The sequence below is a fragment of the Saccostrea echinata genome, unplaced genomic scaffold, assembly GCF_033153115.1.
Source record: "Saccostrea echinata isolate AGI-Se365-2 ecotype Australia unplaced genomic scaffold, CSIRO_AGI_Sech_v1 ptg000025l, whole genome shotgun sequence".
NCBI lineage: Eukaryota > Metazoa > Mollusca > Bivalvia > Ostreida > Ostreidae > Saccostrea > Saccostrea echinata.
In genome coordinates, this window is record NW_026889774.1 from 19,117,496 (window position 1) to 19,145,140 (window position 27,645).

The following is a 27,645-nucleotide window of genomic DNA, read 5'->3' on the forward strand; positions in this document are numbered from 1 at the left end:
TTTCATATAGAGAAAAATTTTACAGGGATTAGTTTTGGAATTCCACGCCAGAATACATGAATGTGATTTGCTGGGATGTTTGTTGAAATAAAGGGATTATGGGTACTTATTTCCAGTAAAAAGGTTTTCATATTTGTAGCAAAGCATCCTAAAAAGTTGCTTTTGTGCTTGAGTGGTGAAAAATTGTTTAGGGCATTGTTAAAGTATTTACCACCATAGAAACAGGGTTGTTGGGCAGCTAAACATATATCATTTTATAAGTTACCCATCTGAAAATCATCGCCAATTTCTTTCACTTGAATATTTTTATTGAAAGCAAGGATTTTAATAGCTTTCAGAATTGTTTGAGTATAATCTTTACACATAATTTTCTGGTTTTAAATTAAGACTCCAAAATAAATTGCAGCTCTAAATGGGAAAGGTCTGGCATTATTTGAATCATTTCATAATGCACTCGAAACCAGGGTCATGGGTGCTGTAGATGATGAGTTTTGTAAGAAAGGGGCATTGAAATCTGAAATCGGTGTTCTGTTGACTTTCTTTTGGAATACTGATATTTAAGTGGATTTCATTAAAGTGTCTTTTGATTCTCTTGTTTGCATCATGTTTGGTAAAATCTAAAGTCTGCTAAAGGTCTTAATAATTTGACGATGTTTTCAACACAAAAGATCTAAACTAGAGAAGGTCTCTCAAGATGTAGTGATATAACCCATGCACATAACAATATGTGAGAAAACTCACAAGATCGTTATTTGACGAAATGGGAGAAAAAAAAAATCATTGTTAATGCAACTTAATCTGTTATCCAAAATTTGTATGTACAGTCTTACACACAGTAAACAAGATTTAAGTTAAGGATTATAGATATGGTTTCTTGTTCTTATGTTTTCATCATGAAAATAATAACGGTACAGCATTGTTAGACAGTCCAATCAGTAAGAAAAGTTTTAGCAAAGCAATTTCAGGAAAAATATTTTTTCAGACTGTTAAATAGCAAAATCATCAAATACAAAAAAAAAAAAACAACAACAAAAAAAAACAACATTGGTCTAGCAAGTCTGTAAATGTTTGACTGCATCCTGTGCAAAAAATAGTTGTGTTTATTTTTCAGGTGAACTCAATAACAGTTAATTACATGAAATTTAAACAGAAGAAACCATTTGTCTGTGAGTGTTCAGTGAAAGAGTTTGTTTTTTGCTGAATTATCATTTCCTGTGAAAAAAAAATCAGACATATTAGCAATTTTGTTTTCATATTTAATGGATAAGCTTGAGAGAGAAAAGAGAGAGAGAGAAATTTTTTTTTCACTTTAGAAATTAGCTATCCCGAGCAATGCCAAAAAGAAAGAAATATGACTTTTTCCAGAACCCAATGGCCAGGAAGTCTAGTTAATTATTTAGTTACATGCAGACTTTAAAAAATAATTGGTAAAAAGGATATATAATATAATGTTGAAATACCACCCGCAAGCATCACAAACAATGCCAAAGAAATTCTCCATGTTTCTGGATGCAGTCATGCGCCCCTCTATATAGAAAGCTTGTGTCAGTCGAAAGATAATTGTTTTTTTTTATTGCTTGTATACGTATATATACATTTGGGTGTTTTTCGTCAATAAAAAAAAAGTTTTGAAACAATAATATTGAAAAAAGTATTAAACATGTTTCGTGAATTCGAAATTTTATAATTTTGTGAGAATTCCTTCAAATTAAGAAAATTTGAAGGAATCGAAAAATAAATTAATTTTGTAATCACAAAAGGCAAGTGTATAGTCCTAGCAGATGATGAATGATATCTAAGTAATTGCTATATGTTTGTTCATTGACTCCTTTTAGTTTCATTCTACTGCAGAGTGTAGATCACTAAATCTTTTTTTGTTTTTGGTGAGGTTGCTATTTGGGAGAGAAAAAAAAATCACAAGTTTTGATTACTGTTGTATATAATTTTTCATAATACTAATATACACAAGAATGAAATTTTCACGAGCAGACAGTCTCCCATAATTACACAGAAATATAGTCCTCACAAATAATAAGTTATTTACAGTATATGAAAGCATATATGGTCAGATATGTAGTAGTATTAGTGGACTTTTTTTTTCAAGAAAAGTAGTTAAAATAGTTTGTTGTGTACTTAATATTCAATTTTATTTTGTTCTGCTCTTAGTATTCATTAGAAGTGTAGAATTCTCTTATGGTCTGGTGTCAGAAGTTTGAAAAATGGAGTCTGCAATTGAAGATTATCACTTGAGTGATGGTGATTTAACGGGCATGAAATGCTTTGGACATGATAGCTTTAACAGGAAAAAAATATGTTGAGAAATTGGTGCAAATGTCAGATGCCTTGATTTCTCATTCCTCATTCAGAGTGAATAATGAAATAATAGCTATTCCAGAATTACAAGAGAGAGAGGTTTTCACACAAAAAGCTGTTTGAAGTGGGTTTCTAAAAGGGGAAGCCAATAGCTCAAGAAGCAGGGAATGACTGGTAATGAAATATTTGTTAGTCTTATTGATTGAACACATGTAAAACTAAGAAAAAATTATGTCAAACATTTAAAATGTTTTTTTTTTTTAATTATAAATAATAGGCTTAAAAGTCTTGTTTTCTAAACTGGATGATTTTTGTTTTCTTTTACTCTCTGTGTGTAATATAGATCAAAGAGCTGAGTTTGAAAATTCAAATGATCAAAGATGTGTTATAAAATGCCATCTATCATTTTATGTGTTTTTTCCTATACTTTGGGAAAAAAATTGATGTTTTAATGTAAATCGAATCAGATGTTCTCTTAGAGAGCCCCCTGTTGGATATGTGAACTTTGGAGTTCAGAAAGTGTAAAAAATGTATTTAAATATTCGGCATCAAATGAGGCCAAAATGATTAATGGGAAGAAAACCTGGTGAATGGTATGAAATTTCTGTTTTTGATAAATTTTCGCCTCAGAAAATGATGTTGCCATAGTGTAGCCAAAATGAGTTTATATGTGTATTTGTTATCAATACAGCAAGAGGAGCCAGATCCTATTTCCTCCCCTCTCTGCCTCTGGGGAAACCACGTGGAGTTATTTATATTTTGACAGGGCTAACAAAAAAAACTTGCCAGTGTTATTTGATACTTGGATACAAATTTACTGCAGAGGTTCTCATCTCGTTTCTAGCACTCGGTGTATACACAAAATCGGCCATTAAATGCGTGCATGTGTAGCATTCTTGGAGGAAGAAAAACGTTGCTCTGGAGTGTTTTTGTTTGGATTTTCTTTGATTTGCCCCCTGATTGTCGATTGTAAATTGTGGTAATTTATGGTGGCAAAACAAGACAGAAATTGTGAATGGATAACGGGTTCATCATGCTGGACATGGCAAAGCTTTCTGTGAATGAAGGGGAGTTAATGTTTCTGCATTAAATGTTGTGAGCTGATTTTTATAGTTCAGCAGAGGTAAACTGCAATAAAACTTATGTGGAATGGGTGCTACCTCTCAAACTAATGTTGATATACAAATCTTCACATAAATCGGCCTTTTTCATGCTTATCGCTTGCAGTTACATTGGGAAATATAAGAAATTAACCATTTAGTGAGAAATAATTGCATGATAATACCAGGTAGGTGTTGGGTTCATGTGCCCAGCTTTTTATTCCTGTTGCTAAGAGGTGTTTTTAGAAAAGAGAAGAAATATAAATAGCCTGTGAATTCCTAGATGTTTTTTCATAGGTGCCACACGAACATCTGTAGCAAAAGAAATCCCATCATCTAATCTGATACGCCATCAGCAAATGGAATTTGGTTTTCGTGTTTCAGAGGTGTTGCAGGACTGTTTAATTTCTTGTTCGATAATGATGTTTCTTTAGAAGCTCTTGTATCAGTCGGGACCAAAGTAAATGAAAGAGGAGTGTAAATTAAAGTTATTAAAATGACACAAGAGAGTGAATTTCCTAACGCCAGTGGCTAGTGAGAGCTGGAACTGGGTCAAACACAGCACACCTCATTTTCCTAGCTTTCGGTGCCTGTGTGGTGTAAACCCAATTCTAACACAACATGTGCAAGGTTTTTGATCAAAAGGAAGAACAGACTAGCAAAACCAGCTCTAGTTCATTTCTATACGAGCTAATCTTTCAATTATCTCTTTTGATTCTCAAGCCAGAAAAGAAATTTTTTACATGTACCGTGTTTCCGTGCTACACTTGTTTTAATTATGTCAATTTGCTCCGGGTCTGCTCCTAGATTTGTTCAAAGGCTTCAGGTTGGAAAAACTTCTTTTTCATATAATTTGTGGATATTTAATCTGAATATTAGTTTGGCTCCTTCACTGCCAGACATATTTGTAAAGTTTATATGCACCTAAATGAACAAAACTTAGTTCATTGATTTGATAGTATATATATATATTTTTTTTTTAGACAAAACAATAATCTATGGTTTTTTATAGTACTTATAGGGCACCATATGTTATATTTTCAAGGTACGATGTTCAGTATGGTGACATTGCATATGTGAAATAGAAATTTCGACCTGCTAGGGTACATAGAACACTGTATTTTGAATTTTCATCAGTGTATTGATTTAAAACACATCCTGAATACACCAGAATTAAACTTGAAAATAAATGGTGACACTACTAATTTATAAGTATATATTAGATGTTTTGATCACAAACATCATTTACTAACTGTCATGGTGAATAAATTACTGTATTTCAATTCTCCAAGAATCAAGTGTATTGATTTAAAAGATATCCTGAATTCTCTAAAAATAAACTTGAAAATAAACTAAGCAATTGAATTTATTTTGATTGAACTGATAAGCCTGATTGAATTACATGTAAAGGAAGTGTTAGGATAATATATGTTTTGGGTTCAGTAAGAAAAGAATGCATGTTTATCTTGGAAAACTACAGATGTAATCAAAGAAAAAGTGGGTTTTTGGGTTCATTTAGACCCAAATAAATAATGAGAAGAAAAACTCATATTTTTGATAATGAAAATAAAAATAACTCATTTTGTCATCTTTTGTAAAATGAAGTATATCTATACTTATAAATTAATAAATTTTGCAAATAAACTCCGAAACGGCTGCACCAGAGTTCTTACTTACTCCTCTAACAATACACTAGATACAAGCTGATGTCCGTAAACTATATTTAGATTTCACTCGCAAAGTAAGTGTCGTACATTAAATTAAAAGTCTACTTTTATTTTCTATAAACAGCCATGAAATAGCAAAAACGTGAGTACGGTGGCGTTTCCGGGTTGGCGGATCTAAGTTACTGGCAGTTTTTAATGAAACTGACAACAAGCAATCGTTTATTTATTTCATAAAACGTCATCACTTTATTATTCAATCAAAACTTGATTTAAATGATATAAAAGAAATAAGTTGTGATAACTGATTAAAAAGGGAAATGTGCAAATTACTTTCGTCATTCGCCGATCTTAATATTGACGGAAGCTTCTAGAACATCAGATAGCATCGAGCCCGAAGTTAAAAAGAAAAACAAGGCGATTATAGCTGCTTGAAAATAAAAAAAGAACTTTTTGTGTGAATGGTCATTGAAATAATGGTAAATCATTGATAACACTATAAGTTGTGAATATATTTATATATCGAAAGACTATTACATATATGTAGAAGGTTTTTTTAAATAAATTTATCGGTAAAATTTGTAACTTTATCGGTAAAATTTGTATTTTCCTTACTGAGAGCATCGTGGCAACGAACCCGAAGTACAAGTACAATTTGTACTTCGTAATAAACTTGCTTACATGAAAAGAGAAAATTAATGAATAAGATATTGTTCAAATATAATTAAAGCTGTAAAATTTTGTGCTTTAATCAATACATTTCAGTTTTTTTCTGAATACAGTCTTTTGTATCATATACTTGGCCTTTTCATAGGGCGTTAAGCAGCTATTTTTACACAGGTACTTGGGTCTTGGTATATAAATATGTATGTACCGGTTACCTTATTGATATGTAAAAAAGGTAGAGTACATGATTTGCATATCAATAAGGTACATGCATATTTATAAACCAAGACCCAAGTACCTGTGACTTTTTAACACCCCCCCCCCCCCAGTCAATTTATCAGTAAAATGTGCATACATGTGTATTCGCTCCTTTTATCCTTGGCGGAAGTGAAGTAAGAGCACCTGAAGTACAATATCCATAACATTACATGTATATAACAGGTTTCACAATAAACGTCAATTAAATGAAATTGTTATTTTTCAAGTTTTTACAAAAAGGGGGTGGGGGTGAGGGTGGAGACGTACATTTACTTCCTGTGTGATTTTGAACAAAGTATTTTTTCCTTCTATAAGCCTGTAGGCTGTCAGTAGAAACTACAATATATTTTCTGTCGGTAGTGTTATAAATTCAATTCATCTAGTTTCATATAATCCAATATGAAAAAAAATTGGAAAAGTAAAAAATTTTGATTTTTTTGTTGGGAAAAAGGGGGATGTGAAATGTCATATGATTTCCACTTTTAATATCAGCTATTTCAACATTAGAATGATGGAAAGCAAAATGTTGGAATCAGTAGAGGCAAGAGGAAATAAAGCTGTATGTTGACTTCCTTCAATGTAAAAAAAAGAATACCAATGAATCTGTTTAATGTTTGCAACAGTCTTCCCACAAAATAAATTCTAATTTGCAAACACATGCTTCACTTGGTGTATTTCATGATAGCCCTACTTCAAGATGTGTTTAATTTTTCGTTTTTGTTTTGTTTTTTTTTTTACTTTCTCTTGCTTAGCAACATTACTTGTTGACTGTTACCTCCAAAGTCTGGCAGTCTTTTAAACATTTTTGGACTTTTTTCATATATTTTCACTTCAAGGAAGTTTTCTGATCTGTGGAATGTTTCTCTAAGAATTAATTTTCTCCAGCCACCTCAATCTGTGTCCAAAGGCAGGGGCCTCCGAATAACCTTTCATAGTTTACATTTTTTTGGGTTTCTGTGTGATATTTGTTTACATATTGTATACACATCATGTTTTTACATTTTCTCTATTTTCTTTTTTTTTCAGTGTTCAGTGAGTGATTGAGGCAGCATTCTTTGTTTTACAAATGATTGGGATTTATGACAGAAGGATGCGGTCAGTCTCCTGAAGCAGCCAGGATGAAATCTGTCCTATCTCTGATTCTGGTCTCTTCCTGTCTGGGTAAGTTTGTCCTCTAACCTGAAAATCAAAAAAATAGAATAAGTCAATATGTTTATAGGTGCTACACAAAGAAGTTTACTTGTACTGTGAAATCACTAATTTTCATGGGGTTTAATTTTTGTTGTTTTAAGGTATAAAAGTGACCCATGAATTTATGTCCACCACAAAATGTAATTTTTTACATATATTACTACTCAACAATTCTTCAAATCGAATCAATACTTTTTCCTCAAGCCACGAAAATATGTCATTTTAGAGTATTCACAAAAAAGTAAAAAATTTTCCCAGTACATCTGCATTATGCAATAGGACAAATAAAATAAAAGGCTATATGATAAATTCCTTTATGTAATCTTTATTTTCAATTGTTTGAATACCATTAATTCAAAAATTTTTTTTTGATTCACTCTAGAATTTAAAGAAAAATAAACATAAGAAATCAATAAAAGTAATATTAAAAACATTATAATTGCCTAATCAAATCTGTTGCTGCTTGTTTGACCAATGTTTTACTATATAGTATGCAGAGCAGATGCATTTCTTGTCTGTGTTAATAATAATAATCCTTACTGCATTTTACACCCATATGGGTGAGGCAATACATACAATTAACAGTTAATTAACCTGCACTTTTTCCCCCTAAGATTTTTCTAAAAATGATTTAAATCTGATGATAAACAGGTGTGTTAATATTTTGGAATACTCAAAAGCTTGTTCTTCATCTGACAACAGTGGACTCAGAGTTCAATACATGAAATTTAAGAATATTGAGAAAAATAGCTAAAGACTATATTAGATAATTTTTCTTTTATAGTTCACTAATGGGTGTAAACCTTTTTTCATTGCAGGAAAGGGGGGGGGGGGGGCACAAGGAATTTGTAAAGGACTGATTTTTCATGATGTTTAAGTAATGAAAACAGAAACTCATATGTTATAAAAGATACTTGATGATTCCTAAGAAATCTTAATTTTACTATAGGTACACAGATAAAGAAAGTGAAGTTTATATAAAAGTATGATTGTCCCAATTAAAACCAGGTCATGCACAAAATTATTCTAGAACTATTGAATGTATCCAATTGTACTATATTAGGAAAAAAATAGACATTAAGCGAAGTTATGTAAAACAATCTGACAAATCAAATGAAGGCGTCATATTATAATGATTATAACATGTACTGACTAGAAATCTCACTCAAGTAAATAATAGTCATTAAAGTCAGTACAGAGAAAAAAGAACACTATATCATCGACAATGTCACGACATCCTCATGTCACCCATGACAAGGTGTTCAGAATGGGAGAACATGCAGCTTATTACATGTGCAAAAAACCAAAAAACATTTGCACCTAATCATCATGATATATGCATCTTGTCTTGTATTTATGACCATTGCTGGGGCCCTGCAGAAAGAAATCATGTATATTTTGGTCTCATATGCTTACATTGTTTGATTCATGGAATTTTCAGGGAGGATATTAATTGTCATTCAAAATGTTAAAAATGCCAAAGAGAGGAAGGGAGGGGTCTTGGTATTCATTTATTTGCAACCTCACAATTTAAATGATCTGTTTAGTTACTGTCAGATCTAGTGACTTAAAATTTTATTTTATCCAAGGTTCATTGTCAAGTTGTATCCAAAGTCAAGTAGGACTGTTTTTTCACCAATAGTCGTAACTTACATATTAAAGCGTGTTTGGAATTTTTAAAAAAAAAAAACTTTGAGATTTATGGTCTTAATGTTGTTGAAAATTGGAGCTATAATTCATTATGCAATCCCTGACTCATTAGTATTAGTCAGTATAAATTTCCACTCATTTATCTTGTAAAAAAAAAATTCTATAGGAATCTCTTCTCGTGCAAAAATTCTCTTATTATCTGTCTTTGAAGAATAATTCCTTCCTTCGACGAGTGTCATTGGTAAAAAAGGAACTCCCTTAAACATTGCCAAGTAATTTGGATATTTAAACTCAATCATGATAATTTTGATTCCAGTTTAATTGTATTTTTTGCATAGAAATTACTTTTAATTCATTGTTGGCATTGAATTCAGTGGTGTGACCGTCTGCTGTGAAGTTTTACTTTGCCAGGGCTAGGTACCTTTTCGGTACATTGGTCACAGGAATCGAGTTTCTGACACAAGGATATGCAGATTGATTTGGTTGATAGTGTTAATTTACGAGATTTTTATGCGGCCCTCGTTTTTTTGTCATAGTTTTCTCCATATGAGCACACTATTTTCCCTCTCCCATTTAACAGAATATTGACATTTATGCCTTTGGTCAGTTTCTACATATTAACTCAAAATTCTCACCAAACTAATGCAGTTCATGTATGTCTCATTTTCAACGAGCATCCTCTGTATTATTGCATAATTTAAAATGATTGCCTGATCTTAAGTATACAAAAAAGATTGATAAAATTGTTGTTCAAAGCTGCAAATAGACTGCTGATGAAAAGAGTTTTCAATACTGTTTTCAAGTCTCTTCATGTTGCGTGACCTGCAAAGGCTCGTATTTTGAGAAGCGGAAGTGTAAGTTTCCATTATAAAAGTTAAGGTTTTTGTGTAGAATTCATTTTATTGGGAACATCTGTTAAAGGTGACACAACTTCACGTACATTTCAAAGAATGGATATGACTCACTCGAGGGAAGCTAATTTCAGCCAATCTATAAGAACCCATTTAAAGAAATTCCTTAAAGTGTCAGGCAAAATAGTGCAAAATTAAGATGTATTGTTTAGTCTGTTTATATTGCATGATTATAAAGATAGAATGTTTGTTTTTCTTTCTCTTCAAATTTCTATGAAGGTAGTGTCAAAGGAAGCCCTTTTATTCCTTGGTCTAGGACTATTCACAGCTTTGTATCACTTTGAACATGTTGAACTAGCTTACAGCTTTCAAACTTCTAATGCAATATTTAGAGATTCTAAACCTTATTGTACTTGAAAACTTTTCAATTAACGATATGTTGTTTACAGTTTGAAGATATTTGCATTGCTCAAAGTTATTTCCCTTGATTTCTATGAACTAAATGTTCTTTGCATTTTACCTTGCATTCTTAAAAATGCGGTATTTTTTTTAAAAAGATATGAAAAGGTATTTAACCAATACATTCTTCAAATGCAAAAAAATCCAAATGAATGTAAAAAGCATTCAAAAATAAGCAAAAATCACTGTCATCTGTTGGTCAGATCGTGTACACAAGGTCATAAACAAGTGAGGTGAAACCTCATTCATAATCCTCCCAATGATCTCTGTTTCTCAGACTCCACATATGTCGCAGTGGAATGGTTGACAAGGAGTAGCCAGTTATTTATAGGTGAAGCTAATTTATGGTGATGTTAATCAACAAGGCATTATGATTTACAGCTAATAAAGAATCCCTGAGACAAGCCAGTCAGTGTTTAGTTCTGGGGCCTGCAAGTCAGTACCATGACAGTGTGATGTTAGTGACATATGGATGTGTATTGGTGACACTTCAGCCAAGTCTTAACTGACAGACTTTCTGTGTAGGGATGCCAACCATCCAAAAATAAAAAACAAAATAAGACAAGCATACATGAAAGTAGTGTACAATGTATTATAGATATTTATTTTTTTTTCAACAAGATGTACTGAATGCATGAAACGTTGATCTCTTTGTTTAGGGGGGAAATAGTTTTCGAGAACAATTAGGAAAAAAATGTACTGTACACTCCCCTCCTCCATTGTGGAAAAGAATCAAAATCTTTTCAGTATAGATAGTGAAGTATTAAAATAAACAGCATTTCAGAATGCATGCTGCAGGTTGTTATTTTTTCTTGAGTGTCAGGCCTTCTTAAAAAAACATTTAAAAAATATCAGAATTCAACAGATCGAAGAAGATAATATTTACATTGTTTGTGGCACTTATCAGCTGGTTAATTAACACCCAGAGGGAATACCCAACCATCTACTGAACCATTGAACATGGAGTCTCGTCAAGAAGATCGGATAGGCAGGGACAATGGAACCCTTCACCCAATCTATAACTCGCCTATTCTGTCATGTTTCACAAACATTTTTCAAAACACCTCAGGTGAATGGACGAGGACCATTTACCTTGATTTATATCAACCAGTCGTACTTATCATGTGAAAACATTGAAAAGCCCAAGATTGAAACTGAAAAAAAAGCCCAGTATTTGTCACACTGGTCAGAATTTCCAGCTCTGAAAATTGTTTTTGAGGACTTATTTGGTTCATGCACTGGGGTTGTATGGACTGAAAATGTCTACCCCCTAAAAAGTGATGACAGTATAATGAAATGTCACTCATTTGCAATTATTTTACATTTGACTCTGAAAAATGCATGGATTATGAACATGATTAGCATGCAGATGGCATTAAAAATTTATTAACAGAGTGGGTACTGAAAAAAAATTAAAACTTATCTAGGAAAGAATGCACTGTGTAATTAAAATTTGAATTATAACTGCAAGTGGTGAATATTGGATTAGTGCATAAAAATGTTAATACATGTACATCATACACTGTCAGAAATGAGAAAAAAAGTTACATCCTATGCTTTTAGATACTAGATGTCAACAATATGGTGGAAAAGTATAAAAAACTAATAAATTCTTTAGAATTAATTTTGGCCTAGTTCACATTTTCTTTGAAAGAATTTCAGAAGTGATTTCAGAGCAGCATTGTTTTGACTCATACAAAAATTATTCTGAATATATATTACTCTATAGTAAAGAAAATTGAAGCGAGTTTAGGAATATTAACAAAAAACTCCCTATGTCACCAAAATTTTTATGAGCGACATTACGTAGTCTTAAAATTATTGGTGTATTATAAATTTACGACATGTTTCATATAGCAGCATATACCCGATTTCATCAGATAAGAACCTTGCACTCCAATTTTGGGCATTTTGCTCAAGTGTGGTCCGCATTTAAAATGTGGATTCTTAATTTTATGAGGAACCTTCACACCCGCTCCACAATGGCGCTGTATCCCTACACCCCATAAAAAAAGTCATAAAACCAATTGCTTACTGCTGTGTTGATGTAAGCATAGACACACAGAAAAAGGGCTTTGGAGTGCTGCAAACATTAACAATGTTTATATAATAAAACATGTTGAGGAACTTGAAATTTTATTGTATTTTTATTTTTTTCCGTTAGAACAATATTTAGATTCTTTCATTGGAGGGGAAAGTAAAGGAAGAGATTGCTATGGAAACAAGAGAATTTTTTTTACTTTAACTTTCAATAACTTTGCTCCCTCTGCAGAGCCCCTAATTTTCATCTAAAACTGATTCTCAATTTCTTATCTTCATAGTGTACAAATATTTTGTGCATTTTCCAATTAACTTAATCACCCCATCCTGCAGTGTTAGCAGCCATTAACAGTATTAAAAAGACATCTCTTGGTTTGGAACTCTATGTTTCTTCCTCTTAGTTTCAGCCATTAGGCAGACATTAACCCTTTACAAACACATTACCCTTCAAGTTTTTAAGGAAAAATCTCTCTTTCTTGGCCATCAGCTGTTGAGAGTATTAAGATAAATCTATTTTAGAGAAATTTAGGAAATGTGTCTATGGGGAGTATATTGATAGGTCACTGCTAATATAACAAGAGAAATTGGTATGAAGTTCTTTTTTTGCCAAATTCTTTGGGCTAATATGGCAAACAAGTTACTTCTTATTGTTCAAAGCAGCTGTCTTGATGATGGAGCCATGGGAAACCAGTCCTTCTAATTACTTTCTTGATCCCTGAGTAGCCCTTTGTTAATCTTCAAACACTTTTTTCAATTGTTATGAGGTAGACAATAATTTGTTGAAATAGCAGAAAGTTGAAAGTGAATTCAATTTTTTCACATTTTTAAGACAATAAAAATTGATTTCAGAAATTTTGCAAGAAAATCTGAAGTGTGACAAATGATGTCTTAAAAGTCTAAAACCATCTTTTCCCAAATGGTATCAAAGCTCCAAAATGAAGCACTCTTTCTAAGGAGGCATTGAGAGGGAAATCTTTTCATGGCAACCTGTATTGTTAGTAGCCATTTCTTCCTTTCACAGGTGTCACACTGACCACAGAATAACTGGAGATTAGACTCAAAATGTACATTTAATGGCTATTGTGTCCCCCGTTGAGGGGGGATTAACCATACCTGCCTCTCAAAAAGCAGAAACTGCAGAAATTGCAACCTTTTGTCCCACAATGTTGCTTTTAGGAATCACTGGTCAAGTACACTGAAATAATGACAGCTACACCTTTAGTGGTCACAAAGGTGACTTCTGAACTGAAGGAGAAGTGTCATTTTATGCTTGAGTTCGTTTTCTCCACTATTAATAACTTTTAGGTAATTAATTGATTTTGGAAAAGTACATTCAATTCCTGGCAGATGATTTACTTTTGCCATCCCAAAAATTTTAATTGAGATTGATCTGCAATATGTTTTACCCTTTGCTGTATTTTTTTAAAAGAAGATTAGGTGTTCGAATTAAAACACATGGTGAATAGGTTTTTCTGGTTTTTTTTATGCAATTAGTAAAGACAGATGATACTTTCTGTAAAAATCTGTAAAAGTCAGCGCCGCTCTGATTTTGACATTTCAAATCCACCACTAGATGGCACTATATGTCAGTGGATCTTGACACTTGCTTTAATTCACTTTACCAAGTTTAGGCTTTAAACTTGATGAACATGCATTTATATCTCACCATGCTCCAATCTTCAGATTTGATGAGACAAGTATTTCTAGTCTATAAACATGCAAAGCTATAGAACATATAGAATTGAAAACAAGTGTTTTTTTTTCACTTATTTTTTTTTTTACAAGAGGTATGAAATAAAAACATATAAAGGATAAATAAAATGCAAGCTGTGAAACAAAATGGTGCACTCTGAATGAAAAATGAAGCAGCATAAAAAAATTGTCTCAAAGACATTTGTAGATCTAGATCTTTCTGTATCTCCATTTATCACATATGTCCATTTTTGCCATTTGTTGCATCAGAATGTTCATTCATCAAAGTTTTTTATGTACATGCAATTTATTTTATTATTTTCTTGTATCTTATCCCTTTTCCATAATTTGTCAGTTGAAGTAATGCTATTTGTAAATGTATTTTTTTAGGAATGGTTCCTCAGTTCTTGGAAGAGCCTGAGTCGATGGCAGTGGCCCCTCAGTCTCCAGTGACACTACCCTGCAGAGTTAGTGACCCACAAAGTACCGTGGTGCAGTGGAAGTTCAATGGAGACTTTGTCAAACAGAATGATGCTAGGAAATTCCAAATGAATGGAACAAATTTATATATACAAAAGTTCAGGCATAGACGGAAGGCAGAATCCAGTGAAGGGATTTACGAGTGTATAGCCACAAACGAAGCAGGGTCATTGGCCAGTAAACCTGCAAGACTCTCCAAAGCAGGTATATATATACATATCAGAGTCCCAAATCAAAAATCTACCTGTAATATAGCATACAGTCAACTTTACGTACAGATGTTATTTACTAGGTTGATGAAGGTGTTTTTTCTGCCACCAAGATAATAAATGGGAAATGTGTGTTTGTGGAGCAAACAGATGCAAGGGATTTGCATGAAGTACATACTGTGTGTACTTGTATAAATTTGTGTGATCAGTATATAACAGCAAAAGACGAGGCAACTACGTATACTCCACATACAGAGTAATAATGTAAAAGTATACTGTAGAGTATTGGCTGGTTTGGTATGTCATCAAAAAAGTTTGGAAATGTTTCAATATTAAATTAAGGATTGTAGAAAATATTCATGACTAAAACTGCAATTTCAGAGATTTAAAGATTTAAACTAAAAAAGCCCCAGAAGATTAATTAAGGGAACCATTCTTTGGCGTGCACTTAAACTTTTTTTGATTAGTTACTTGTACTTTCCAAAGTATAATAAAGTAGATTTATTCCTGGTAGCCTGACTTTATATTCATTTAATTTTTGACAATTTAAAACTTAATATCTATTCTGAGATGCGGAAAGAATAAGGGTAATTGCTTTCTTAATGAGAGGTGGAAATAAAATATGGAAGCATTTAAACAGCTGCACTTAGCATGTTGTCAAGACTCAAGACATGCAGATATCTTTAAAAGATACCTTTGACATAGATAGACAATTAACAATACATTCAATGATATGTGTTAGCATGCAACTGTGCATGTCAGAAAACTTAATTCTGTATGAATATCAGGTACCGATTTCAAGCGTCTTCTGATAAAAATTATGGATGCATGCATACCTTGTCTTCTTTTGTCACAAGTCCGGTGAAAAAAATATCTTTCATCTGTTCATGTAAATGATATTTTTTCTCCATTTTTTTTTTTATTTGAGTCATTTAAAGATTATTTATGACCTGAAAAATGGATCTTAAGAGCCATTAAAATTCTGCACATTTTGACCAGTATAATGCAGATATGATTTCAACTCTTAGATCATAGCAAAAGTGACAAGGAACATTTTTTTGCATCTGATTGCACAATGACACCTGAATATATAGAACCTTTAATTTGATCCAAAATTCTGATGGGATTTGGTATGGCCTATCATAAATAATTTTGACATCCATACAGATTTTCAGTCTTTTGGCAATTAAGATGGCTATCTAAGGAGTGGATATTTTTTTGAAGTATTTTAAAATCATTTCTTTGTTTACATGCTTCAAACGAAGAGAGAGAGGCGTCATCTTTCAGAGACACCAAGTCATACTGTTCACGTGTTCTTGAAATCTGAAGGAAACAATTGAAATGGAATAGTGGAAACGTTTTGAAACATCTTGATGTTAACATTTTTCCCGACATCACATTTAAAATAATTTTACTGTAGTGCTTTTCATGAAAGAAGTGTTTAAAAAAAACTTCAGATCATAAAAATGTATAATATAAACTCTCTCTCACATAATTATGCACATTTTTATTTGGCTTAAAGTGCAGCGCAAAGGAATTTTAAACTTTTTTGTGAGGCGATACAGGATGGTGGAATTAGAGCAGAGGATACGACTCCATGCAAATACTTTGTTCTGTCGACAAGAAAGAAAAAAAAAGGCAAATGTTGAAGTCTGAGATTTTTCTGTTTTTTATGAAATGAAAAATTTCTCCCATTTTGAGCCCCAGTAAAAAGATAATAACTGTTGGTTTAGAAGACTGATATGGTTTTTGGTGTATACACAACTGTCAAGTCGACATGGCAGTTGTATATTTTATAACACTAAGAGTGTGGGGACCTAGGATATTAAGGTTCTTCTCGTTACTGGGGCCGATTAGGTGATTATCTAATAGATTAGTGGCTAAACTTCAATAGAAAAATAAACACTTGATAGAGTAGTATACAGCCAGAAAGCTTTTATCAGGCTTCTCGGCTTTTCGAATTACCTGTATTTGAGAACTGTACCAGAGAGGGTTTTTTTCAATGAAATGTTTTACTTCTTGTTTCTCCTGTGGTTTCGAGATAAGATTCGATAAAAGAAAAATGCTGTTTGTTGGGTTGATGGCAGTTGACATGATTTATGAGATATGTCCTGCATATCTGTTGATTTTTTTTTTTAAAGATCGCCTATGTAAAAAATAACTTTTTACACAGAATTTCGGGAGAAGACCAGTGACCAATAAGTCTTCAGTAGCCATAGCCAAACAAAAAATAAAAAAAAAGAAATTTTCAACAGGGATGAATATCATTAATGTCAAGTGTAATGTCTGGAGAAAATATACTAGGTGATAAAAGATGTTCTTTCCATGAAAAAAAGTTGATAGAATAAAACGGCATTCTTTTATGATTGTTATTAGTTGCCATAGTGGCGATAGTATGGAATCTAATCTTAATAAATTGATGTGAAGCGAGATTATGTGACAGATTACAGCATTTTAATTATCACTGCTGACATATATAATAAAGAGAATTTCTGCAGGGTTACATTTGCATTTGCCACTGTAATGGTAACTGATAGTTATAAAATTCCATGCTCCATGTTGAATTACACTGTCTTATTTTTTATTTTTTAAGAATCACAATGTTACCTTGTTTTATGCAAGTTTTTAATTCATATTTAAAATATGTATGGTTTCAAGGTGAAGGAAATTCGTATGAATAATGAAGTTTTTTTTTTTAAAAATTTTTATTTTTTTTTTGTATAGAATTAAATATAAAAAATTAAAAATAGGAAAAATTGTTTCTTTTCATCGGTCATTAATATTTTCAATAAATGCAGACGTTAGATTAAGTATAAAAATATTCATCAAGGAAGTGAAATTTATCAAAACAAAATTCAAGAATATTTTTTCATAAGATTTGAGTAAATCAAAAATTTCATGTTAGTTATACATGAAGTGACTTTTAGGTGGCTTGAATAAAAAAAAAATTGAAAAATCTGAAGTTTAAGAATAAAAAAAACTGATTAAAATGTGAAACATTTAGTTAGTGATATATATTTAAAAAAAAAATGCTTTGTAATTAGTCAGCAATCTAAGTACATGAACAAGGAACAAAGAATCTGCACCAGTTTGAATTGCATCTAAAATAATTGAGGAAACTTGCAAAGACTTATTGATACCAAGAAATCAAAATGTCTTTACAGTAGTGTAGATTTTCTTTGAAATGTATTTCCTATAGATATTAAGCAATGATATACAGGTACAGTGTACTGTATAAAGTAATTATGCCCCCCCCCCTTTTTTCCCAATGAAACAGATATATGTATAATGAACTTAAAATTCCCCCTTTTCAGACAGTTATTCTCTTACAGACTCCCCCAAGGAATTCCATCTTAATTGATTGTTAAATTTGCCTAATTTAAACCAGATCAATGGTTCTAACTGCAGTGATTTTCAAAGCAGCTCCCTTACTTTACATGTGTAATTATCCAGGCTCTTTATTTTTATCAGAAAAAGCATAGATAAAGTACAACATGAAACCTAAATTGCAGGCTCAGGGGTTTGATTTTTATGAACATTATTTTTATAACCCAGTGTTATATCAGAAACAATTTTCTTTCATGTTTGAAATCAGTAAGAAAAATGCCGGTCAGATAAAAACTGCTATCAAATTAGTTTTTGACTGTTGAAAAAGTAGAAGATAAGGTTGATTAGCATACAAAAAAAATGACAGATACATATTGGAAAAACTTGTTTGATGTTATTCTTGAGCATTTTGTAAGTCAAAATTTGTATGTGTTCTGAGACAATTCAAAAAGGGGGGGGGGGGGGGTGTCTAGTCTCATTGTTAAAGCTGTATTTATAAGGTATTAACTACTATAATGCTTGCAGTCAAGGTATTTTGTAGGAAACATGATTTAGATACATCCCAGTCTGTTTCATTCAGTAGAAAAAAATATAATGCAAATGGTTAATTTATTTATACAACTATTTCTTCAGCATTGAAGCCTTTTAAACCTCGGGAGGATCTTCATCTGACTGTTATGGAGGGACTCAACATCAACCTGCCCTGTGAACCCCCAGCAAGTAACCCTCCAGCCAATATCTTGTTCTCTAAAAATGGGTCTACTATCATCACAGGAAAATCTAGTGAGTATATTCTTTTATGGTAAAAACAAAATATTGTAAGTTCTAATATTACTAATGACATTGTCTGGTTGTTGGGCAGCTCTGTAATACACGTACTACAACTGTATATATGAATGATGTGGAATAACCATACTTATGGTTTGGGAGGGTTGAGGATTGGCTAGTGACCCACACTTTCCACTGGCTTTCAAAGATTTTTTTAAAACTTTTTTAAATGTGAGAGTTTATGACCTGAGAACAGAACTGAAGTCCAGACCATCACTATATGTGTAGAAACCTATCAACTTCATTGATCAAAAACCCTTGACTGAATTCTCTTTTTTCCCAATGTTCTCTGTGTTCACATGGAACAATCCATACACTCCGATCCTTTCCTTTCTCTGCATGCAGTCTTGCTGAGAATGCAAATCAGCATCTATGTTACATTCTCTGACATTTCTGCTGAAATATGAAAAATTGGGTGAGTGGAATCCACAGCAGGATAAGTGATTCTTGATCAAAAAGTTTCAAAAATTGTAAAGGATTTTTTTCCCCTTTTCTTTTTGTGGATTGAAAGACTGACATTGATTTTGGAAACACATGGCTGGTATGGAGACAAATGCTACAGAATTTTGTCCATGATTTTTGGAGAGTTTTCAACTCTTTTAAGTTTTAGACAATGTATTTAAAAAAAAATGAATATTTAAAAAAAATGAACTATTAAATCTTTACTTTAGTTTTTTTAAGACAACAAGAAATTGGTAAATATGGGTATTAATTCAGAGCGAGGGTGTTTTTGTAAGAATTCTGAGAAAGCTTAGAGAAGGTGAATCAATTGCAAAAATAACTTGTTTTTCATGGCCATTCAAATCAGGTTCATCCAAAGCTGTGACAGGCTGAATATATATGAGCATCAAGAATATGTTTTGGTTTTCTGTTTGTTAAGAATCTGGGGGGACATAAATCAACTTCTGCTATGCCAGTCATCTTCATACCATAACTTATCTCTGCTCACCATTACAGAATGTACTAATTGACAGAAAGATAGATTTTCTAGATCTTAATTTTTTGTGTTAATTTCTGTGCAGTCCCTCATGTTCAGTAACAATAACCATATTCCTGAATTTTATCAATTCTCTACATGGGTATTTGGTTGCCCGCGTGACACAGTGATAAGAGTGTTTGCTCTAGAGTCACAGAGTAAGGAGTTGATCCTTATGTCGCAGGTTCGAATCCCACTGGAGACTGGTCCTTCGGATGAGACCACATAAACCAAGGTCATGTGTCGCAGTAGGTGCTGGCGTGAAAAAGATCCCTCACTGCTCACTGGCCTTATAGGTTCTAAATTTGCACCGGCAAGTGGTGGCATCTTGATATGAGTGAAAAATTCTCGAAAGGGACATTAAACAAACAAACAAACATAGATATTTGTTTTTTGAATGTACATACCGTGTAGGAATGTGTATACTAATACTATTATAAAATTGAATAAAAAGCACTATGTATCTGTACTCTTAGCTTTTCAAAGGTTTAAAAAATGTACCTTAGCTGGTAATAGGAAAAGTGTGTTTGACAAATTATGAAGTATAAGCTTCTTATTCAATTACTGTACTTGCTTTCTAACATTTTAAAACTTCCATGTTCAAGCTTTGCTGAAAAAGTTCTCTGAATTCTACCCATGTGTAAAATCTTGAACAGTTGCTTTCCTAGTGTCATAGCAGTTAAAAGCAATAGATAGAATAACAGGTACTGAGCCTCTCATTTCTCCAAGATTGCCTGCGTCTTAAGAGGGGAAAAACAGTCAGAAGTTTGTTTGAGTAATGAATTAGTTGCTGGGGTAGCAGTGGATATAAATCTGTTCTTTCAAGACTTTTTGTGGTCCTGACGCGAAATGGATGTTGGTGCTTTTATAATTGAAGAGCACCCCTGCACAGGCCTTGCCCATTAGCCTAGATAAGCTTGTACAAGATGTATTTTCTGTTCTGCTGTTTTGCCAGAGAAACGTTATATATCTTAATTTTAATAATCGGTAACAGATACTATGCAAGGTACAATGTGTTTTAAGTTGGAGATATGCAGGTGTTGGTGGGATTGTTTTTTACACTAATGAAGCTTTACTCACTCACTTCTCATGCAGACCTCATGTGAAATAATCAAGACACATTTTTCGTCCTTTCATTTGTTGTCTGTTTGAGATACAAAGAGAGAAATATGGCAGTAGCATGCAACTGGGTGCACTGATACTCTGATGTGGAAATAAATTCCTACAGTTTTAATGGTTAGATATTGGTAAGGATATGTCCAAAACACAGACAGACATACAAGTGTGATAATTAAAAGAAATCAAGATGCTGAAATGTAATATGGGTAAAATGGTTATAAAGGGTGTTGCATTTTGCTTTAGATTTTGGATATTGTGTTCTAGAGAAGTAGTTGAATCTGACTTCTTGTTTTGCAAAACTTTTATCATGCCATCTGGATTCAGATGTTTCTTTCAAAATGGTAGGGTACCAAAATAGTTATCAAGATCCAATGCTTAGTTCAGAGGCAAGGTCCACATTAATCATCTGTTTATCTGATACCTGTGATGAAAGACACAACAGTTGTTGTGGTTGGTCAATTGAGAGATAACCTTGGCAACAAAGAAAACTCAAGGAGATGAAATCAGGATGCAGCTCAATTAGAAGATGCATATACTGAAAGATGGTGCTATCAGTCCTAGGGATTTCTTACTAGGGTAGACATTTTTTACCCAATATCCAATAAATTTTTCAGCTTATCAATGCTAATGTGGCCAGTCATTGTAAAGGTATCTGCAAGTGAGGCTGATAAGGTACACTGAAGAGCTCACAAAGGGAGAGAACTGAGTCCATCTGTCATTTGGTTGGTGATGGACTGGTCTTTGGTGCAGTATAGATATAGTATAGATATATGTCTAGAGCTGATTGATCTATTGGAATAGGTCAGTCTAGAGTCAAGCTGATTACAGTTGGGCTAAGAAGATCATGCATTATTTCATTTTTTTTTTGGGGGGGGGGGGGTCTGGCCAAAACTAGGACACAAATTGAAAGTAATTGTAGAAACTTTTTTTTTTCCAGAAATTATATAAAAGAAAAGGTATTTACAACTTAAAAATATTTAAGTAATTTCAAAATGTTCAGTTATTTTTTACTGGTTTTATCTTCTAGAATAAATTCTTAAAAACATATTAAATATTTGTCCCAAGTCAAATAAAACCCAGTGTTTTTTAACCATAGAAAAATACCAAACAATAAGTTTATTTTGATTTGTGTTGACATGCAAGTGTCCCATTTTACATGTTGTACATGATGTCAGATGAACAATGCCTTTCCATTGAATTGCACATTGTCATGTTATCCTAAACGTTTGGGCCCTGAATGTACCGATGACAAATTTCGACTTTGTGCCCCTCTTTGTCATTAAATAAAGAGAATTTTTCATACCTGAATTGAACTTTTGATCATTAAAATTTTAAAACGAAAACAGAGCTGGGTTGTATTTTCTCATTCACTGTTTTCTGTGTTGACTTTAAGCTGATATATTAATCATTTAAAAAAAACAAAAACTGTACTTTAAAAAAAAATCTTTTTTAATGGGACTTTTTTGGTTTTGAAATGCTACTTCACTTTTTGAGGTTTTGTATATTGACAAAAGCAGGGTTTCTGACATCTGATGTCTGAGGTGCACCATAAAAATGATTCAATATGTTTATTTGGACAGTACTTCATCACAGTTTTAAGTAAACCCATGTGCATACAATAGTTTATTTAACCACTCGAGAGGCAGATCAGGTTAAGGGGGAGATTACTGTGTAACTAAACACGGCACACTCCAGTGTGTTTACAAAAAAGCCATAATTGTCAGTTTTTGAGATGTAAGTCATATCATTGGCGGGTCATAAAATTCATACCTCAGGCAATACACAAGGTGAATGGTTGTGATTTCCCGTAAGTTTTACCATTAAATAGAGCTATAAAACTTAATATAGTCTGCTTTATTGCGATTTAAATGTCTAATTCCCCCATGAAAAGAAGTTTTAGATGACAATAATTTTAGGTCCTAAACCTGTTGACAAATCAAAGACAGGTTAATAAATTCAATTGATAAATTATCTGCTCGTGCAGTAGGGAGAAAAAATTTGGTGGGAAAATATGTGTGCGTGTATTCCTCACAACAAAGTGCAGTTTACAGATTTATCATAACTGCAAATCATAGGGAACCAGAAGCACTTAGCAGATATGAAAAAATGTGAAAAACACTTTTTGTTACTGAACTAGAGGCAGGCTGTGTAATTGGTTAATATGATGATATTTCTTTGGTAACTGCTTCAAGCGCAGTTTTAAATATGATACATATTAAAACAGTATGCTGATAAAATTGAAGGTGCTTCTACCAAAAGGGTTGCCAAGGAGACGCATAGCTCTGACAGGAAATTCCTTATCATGTTGGCAGTTCTGCAATTTATAAAAATAATATATCTATCATTAATATCGCATTATATACTTAACAGTGTAACCCAGTATCGATTAGGTCTCTGGAATATTTCAACAACAATATCAAGTAATAAAATTTCATGTTGAATCCTAGTCAAAAATGCATATGATATGGTCTGATAATAAAAAAAAAAAGTGGATCGATCGGTACAAAAACGTTAAAAAGATGATGTTTGCGATTTTGATGGCGCTGTATGTTTTGGTGTTAAGATGATGTCAGAATATTTAGATAGAGTGATTTCCACAGCCAGTATCGGTATATAAGATATATTTTGATACAGAAAAGTCAGCTAAAATAATATTTGATTTTATACAACTTTAAAGCTCAACTCCATCTGATAAGGAAACACTGATTTCTTATCCTAACATTATTTACTTTAAAGATTGAAATCTAATATATAAATATTGATTGGAGAAAAAGATGATTTTTAAACCTGTTATTTGTCAGGCTGCAAACATGGCATTTTCATGTAAAGGTCTATTTACCCAAAATATTTCTGTAAAATGTGCACTTACAGAAAAGGGTCAGGGGTTATATAAAAAAAATAAATGGAAGCTTTGAATGAATTTAAAACTTGTTTTTCTCAGTCTAATCATAGGAAAAGGCTATCCTGTGATATGGGATAAGTCCTGAAGTTTTTTTTTCTTTGCATCAAAAACCTGGAATTTTATGCAGCACTAAGTTACATTTTGAAGAGAAAAATATTTTTCCTCTCAAAATTCTGAGATCTAAATGTGTAAATATTCCTCTGCATCATGTGCAAAGTACCTTTGAGTTTTATCATATTAAGCATAAATAGGAATATATGGTAAAGATGCTCAGTTTTTGTATGTAACCTGGTGTTTACAACAGTATATTGGTAGAAGATAGGTCAAGCAATGGTACAAATTTATAAAAACAATATCAAAGTGACGACATCTTCATCCTCTGTCTTGTTTACAAGAATTCCTTGGATGATTTCTTTGGCTTCTTTTTCAGGGAGGTTCCAGGTCTTTGCTGATGGAAGCATGATGATTCGTAATGCCAGTCTGGGGGACTCTGGACAGTATCGCTGTGTGGCGGTCAACCCAGTGACCCTGCGGAACCGAACAGCAAACCACGTAGTTCATCTCAAAGTCCTGCAATCTGCTCAGGGTAAATATTCACTCCCACTTTGTTAATATGTATTTATAAACTTTGTATACAGGCTTCAAATGACTAACCTTTTTTTAATGGTGAAATGGCTCCTCTGTCTGACTCCTAGTTGAAAATTCAGGTGGTTGAGTCAAAGTGGCCAGGTCTTTTTGAAGGCAGAATGTAGAAATATACAGAATTTCGTATTGGAAACAGTAAAAATTTGAATTCTAGCCTCGAAATATGCATCTCTTAAATAATTGAAAGAATGATATCTACTATGAAATAATTATTTTTAACTACTGACTGAAAATTAATTTGAATGACGTTTCACACCAGTTTGCAGAAAAAAACCTAGGATAACCTTGCATTTTTTTTACAGACACTGTCAATGATTATTATTTTTGCTAAGTTGTATTGGTAAGGCAGATTATGAATCCTTAATTAGGTTTTTTTTTATCAGCCATGGACAAATTGCTTTCTACTTGAATTACTAATATACCGGAATAAAAAGCTTAAATATATATATGAATAGTTTCTTTAGAGTTACACAAAATGCATTTGTCCTGAAAAGTTTTCAGCACAATGGAGATTCATCAGATGATTTTTTTTTTGCCAATTAATTCTGAACAGACAATATGATGTGCCTTCAGAAGACATTTACAGATGTTCACAGCTACTTGGCATTTAAACCGACACCTGGAGAACTATATGAAATTGACCTTCACGTTACCTAACACACACTTCTACACTAAAAAGAAATGCAAAGGGAGAGAATCCTTTGATAATTTTTGTGAATGAAGACTGGTATTTTTAAGAGCCCATAAAAGTCCGTCTCCCAGTGTTATCATGAGGAATGGGTTGTCCTGGTTTTTGAAAATATGTTGATGGACTCAATTGGGTTTTGCTTTTATGGCTTCCGTTTTTGAACAACATGTGACATGCTTAGATACACAGAGTAGAGAAAACCAGAGAATGGTTTGAGAGTAACCATATTGTGGAATTGTAGATTTCGGCATTACGAGTTTTCACACCTGTAGTCTTGCATGAAAAGTTCATAAATATTTATGCATGCCTTCATAATGAAGTTTTTTTGGGCAGTAAACAGCAATTCATGTTCTTCTTCCCCTTAGTCTTGATAAGTAAGCTTTTGTAAAGTGTAAGTTTTCTAATTAGATGTCACAATATGCAGAGGAAGAAATTTAACGTAAAATTGGCATTTTTTTTTTAGCTGTAGGAGGAACAGAGGAGTGGATATGGGTCAAGTTAAAGCGGTGGGGGGAGGGGGGGTTTCATTCTTGTATGTGTGTATGTAAGCAATGAAAAATAAATGAGCAAGTATGCATGTTTCCTGGTGTTGCAACATATGTATGTAAAGAATGATAATTAATACTGATGATAAAGGAAAGAGAAGAAAATTTGTGATATGTTTTCACTTACTGTCTAGAATGCGGCTTCCTGCAGATAACTAGTTGCCCTTTGCTGCGTAAAGATAAGCTTTCTTTATTACCTAATCGGCAATTTCATTAGCCAGCCAGCAGATCAGATGCTTTTTTCACCCAAAGCTAATGCAGGAAAAAATTAATTTATTGACAAATCAGTTATTCACCAGTCGCTGCCAATGAAAATAATATGTAGCAAAAGAAAAAAATGAGGTGGAGAAAAATATGATTGCATTATGTAGCGATCCCGATCTAAATGTTCTCTGCTTGTTGCTTTGTTGGCTCCAGTATGATCCGTTTTCTATTTTAGATCACATTTCTGCCTCTTAATGGGTCTAGGGCACATTCTGGTAGAACAAGCTATCTCTTTGTTCCCGGGGCCTCCTGCTCCAAAAGTGATTTATGAATTATTCTTTCTTTTCTATCATCAGGGAATGGGAGAAAAAACATGCAAAACACATTAAAGCGGGGTTCCCTACAGGGTGTTTCATATTTAATAGGGGGGCTAGGTTTTCTTCCGACCAACAGATTTTTGACACATTTCATTTATTACTTCTAAGGAGGGAGTGTGAGAGACAGTGTTATGAATCACCCTAAAAAAAAGTTGTGGTTTAGGATTTCATACAACTTACCATGGGCCTTTATGCTGGTCTAGTTTAAATGAGTGATTTGAGCGAACTTTTCAGTATTAATTGAAAATGCTGTGCATCATTTATAAGATATAAAGTCAGGAGTTGAATTGGGTACATGGACATTTGAAGGGTGTAGGCTGGAGCAATAAGTCACCAGTTACTTTATTAGTTCAGACTCGCAAATTCTGGAAAGGGTCATTTAAGTTGAATAACCTGTTGCAGAAAAATCAAGTTGAAAGCAGTAATTATGTTGTTGGCACAGGATAAATTGATTTAGCTTAGAAGGGAAACTTTTGATAAGTTTACAACCCCAAAGATTAAGATTGTGAGGAAAATACTAGTTGATTCACACATCAACTGATGAAAGATGGATGTACTTTTAGGAATTAGATTTAAGGGAAAAAACAGGCAAATCAAATTAAACCCAACTTTAAAAATTTATTTATTAACAAGGTAAAGAGTAGAAAGATACCACTTGAAAAGAAACACCAGATGAAACGGATGCAAATTATTTGACTGACGGTTTTTGGTGAATTGAGTTAAGAGTTATGGGCCTTGGCTAGGCAGTGAATCATTTACTTTCACAGAATATTTTTGTTTTATAATATACATGTCTAACAAAGAGACCTTTTTTTTCTTTTACAAAGTGTAGATGTTATCATCTTTCAGTGCTTGTTTGATGTCTCTGAACAATATTCTCCAAGTTACTAGGAGACTTAGACAAAAGGTGATTGCCTCAGGAGTTCAATTTTCCCATTTGTCTTCTGAGGTTGGCAGCCTCTTGCCTATTTTCCTTAGCCTTTTTAATTAAAAGTTTACCAGCCATTGCAGAAAAGGGGGCCAGTGTAAGGGGCATGAAATTCTCATATTGCAGCAAGAGATTGAAGAGAAAAGACAACATCATGCATGGAAGGTGTAATTTAGAAACACGGCGGTTTTTTTGATTTTTTTTTTTGAGATTTTTTTTATATTTTTTATCGAGCTGAGACAGCTGTTTAATCCATCATGTACTACAATAAATTCTACCTGTTGACCTATACGTAGTGTATGCTGCACAGATTAGGGTGTTTATATCCTACCATGTTTAAATCTTACACGTTTCTTTGATTTGCCGCTACTGATCTTGTATGCTTTGTTGCAAAACTGGAAAGTTTGGATAAACTGTGAACAAGAAAATTCCTAATAGATTCTTTTTGCCTTGCTTTCAAAAGCAGATCCTTTCATTTGCAGACGTCAAAAGAAAAAAAGAAAGAAAAATATGGCTCAGGTGCTTGCCAATAG

At 32.8% G+C, this 27,645-nt stretch overlaps 1 protein-coding gene across 6 annotated transcripts in view; it reads left to right on the top strand.

Annotated features, from left to right (window-relative positions):
* LOC133192096 (cell adhesion molecule-related/down-regulated by oncogenes-like) overlaps positions 1-27,645 on the top strand; it is a 57,233-nt gene that overhangs the window by 19,154 nt on the left and 10,434 nt on the right. For 4 of the 6 annotated variants that reach the window (XM_061327951.1, XM_061327954.1, XM_061327949.1 and 1 more), the window contains exons 2-5: positions 7,028-7,162; positions 14,275-14,568; positions 18,534-18,683; positions 24,156-24,311. In XM_061327951.1, the coding sequence (XP_061183935.1) occupies positions 7,081-7,162; positions 14,275-14,568; positions 18,534-18,683; positions 24,156-24,311 (682 nt within the window). In that variant the 5' untranslated portion in view covers positions 7,028-7,080. Of the gene's footprint in view, positions 1-3,044; positions 3,602-4,221; positions 4,240-7,027; positions 7,163-14,274; positions 14,569-18,533; positions 18,684-24,155; positions 24,312-27,645 lie in introns of those variants that run through there. The other 2 variants (XM_061327950.1, XM_061327953.1) reach the window with 2 other exon arrangements.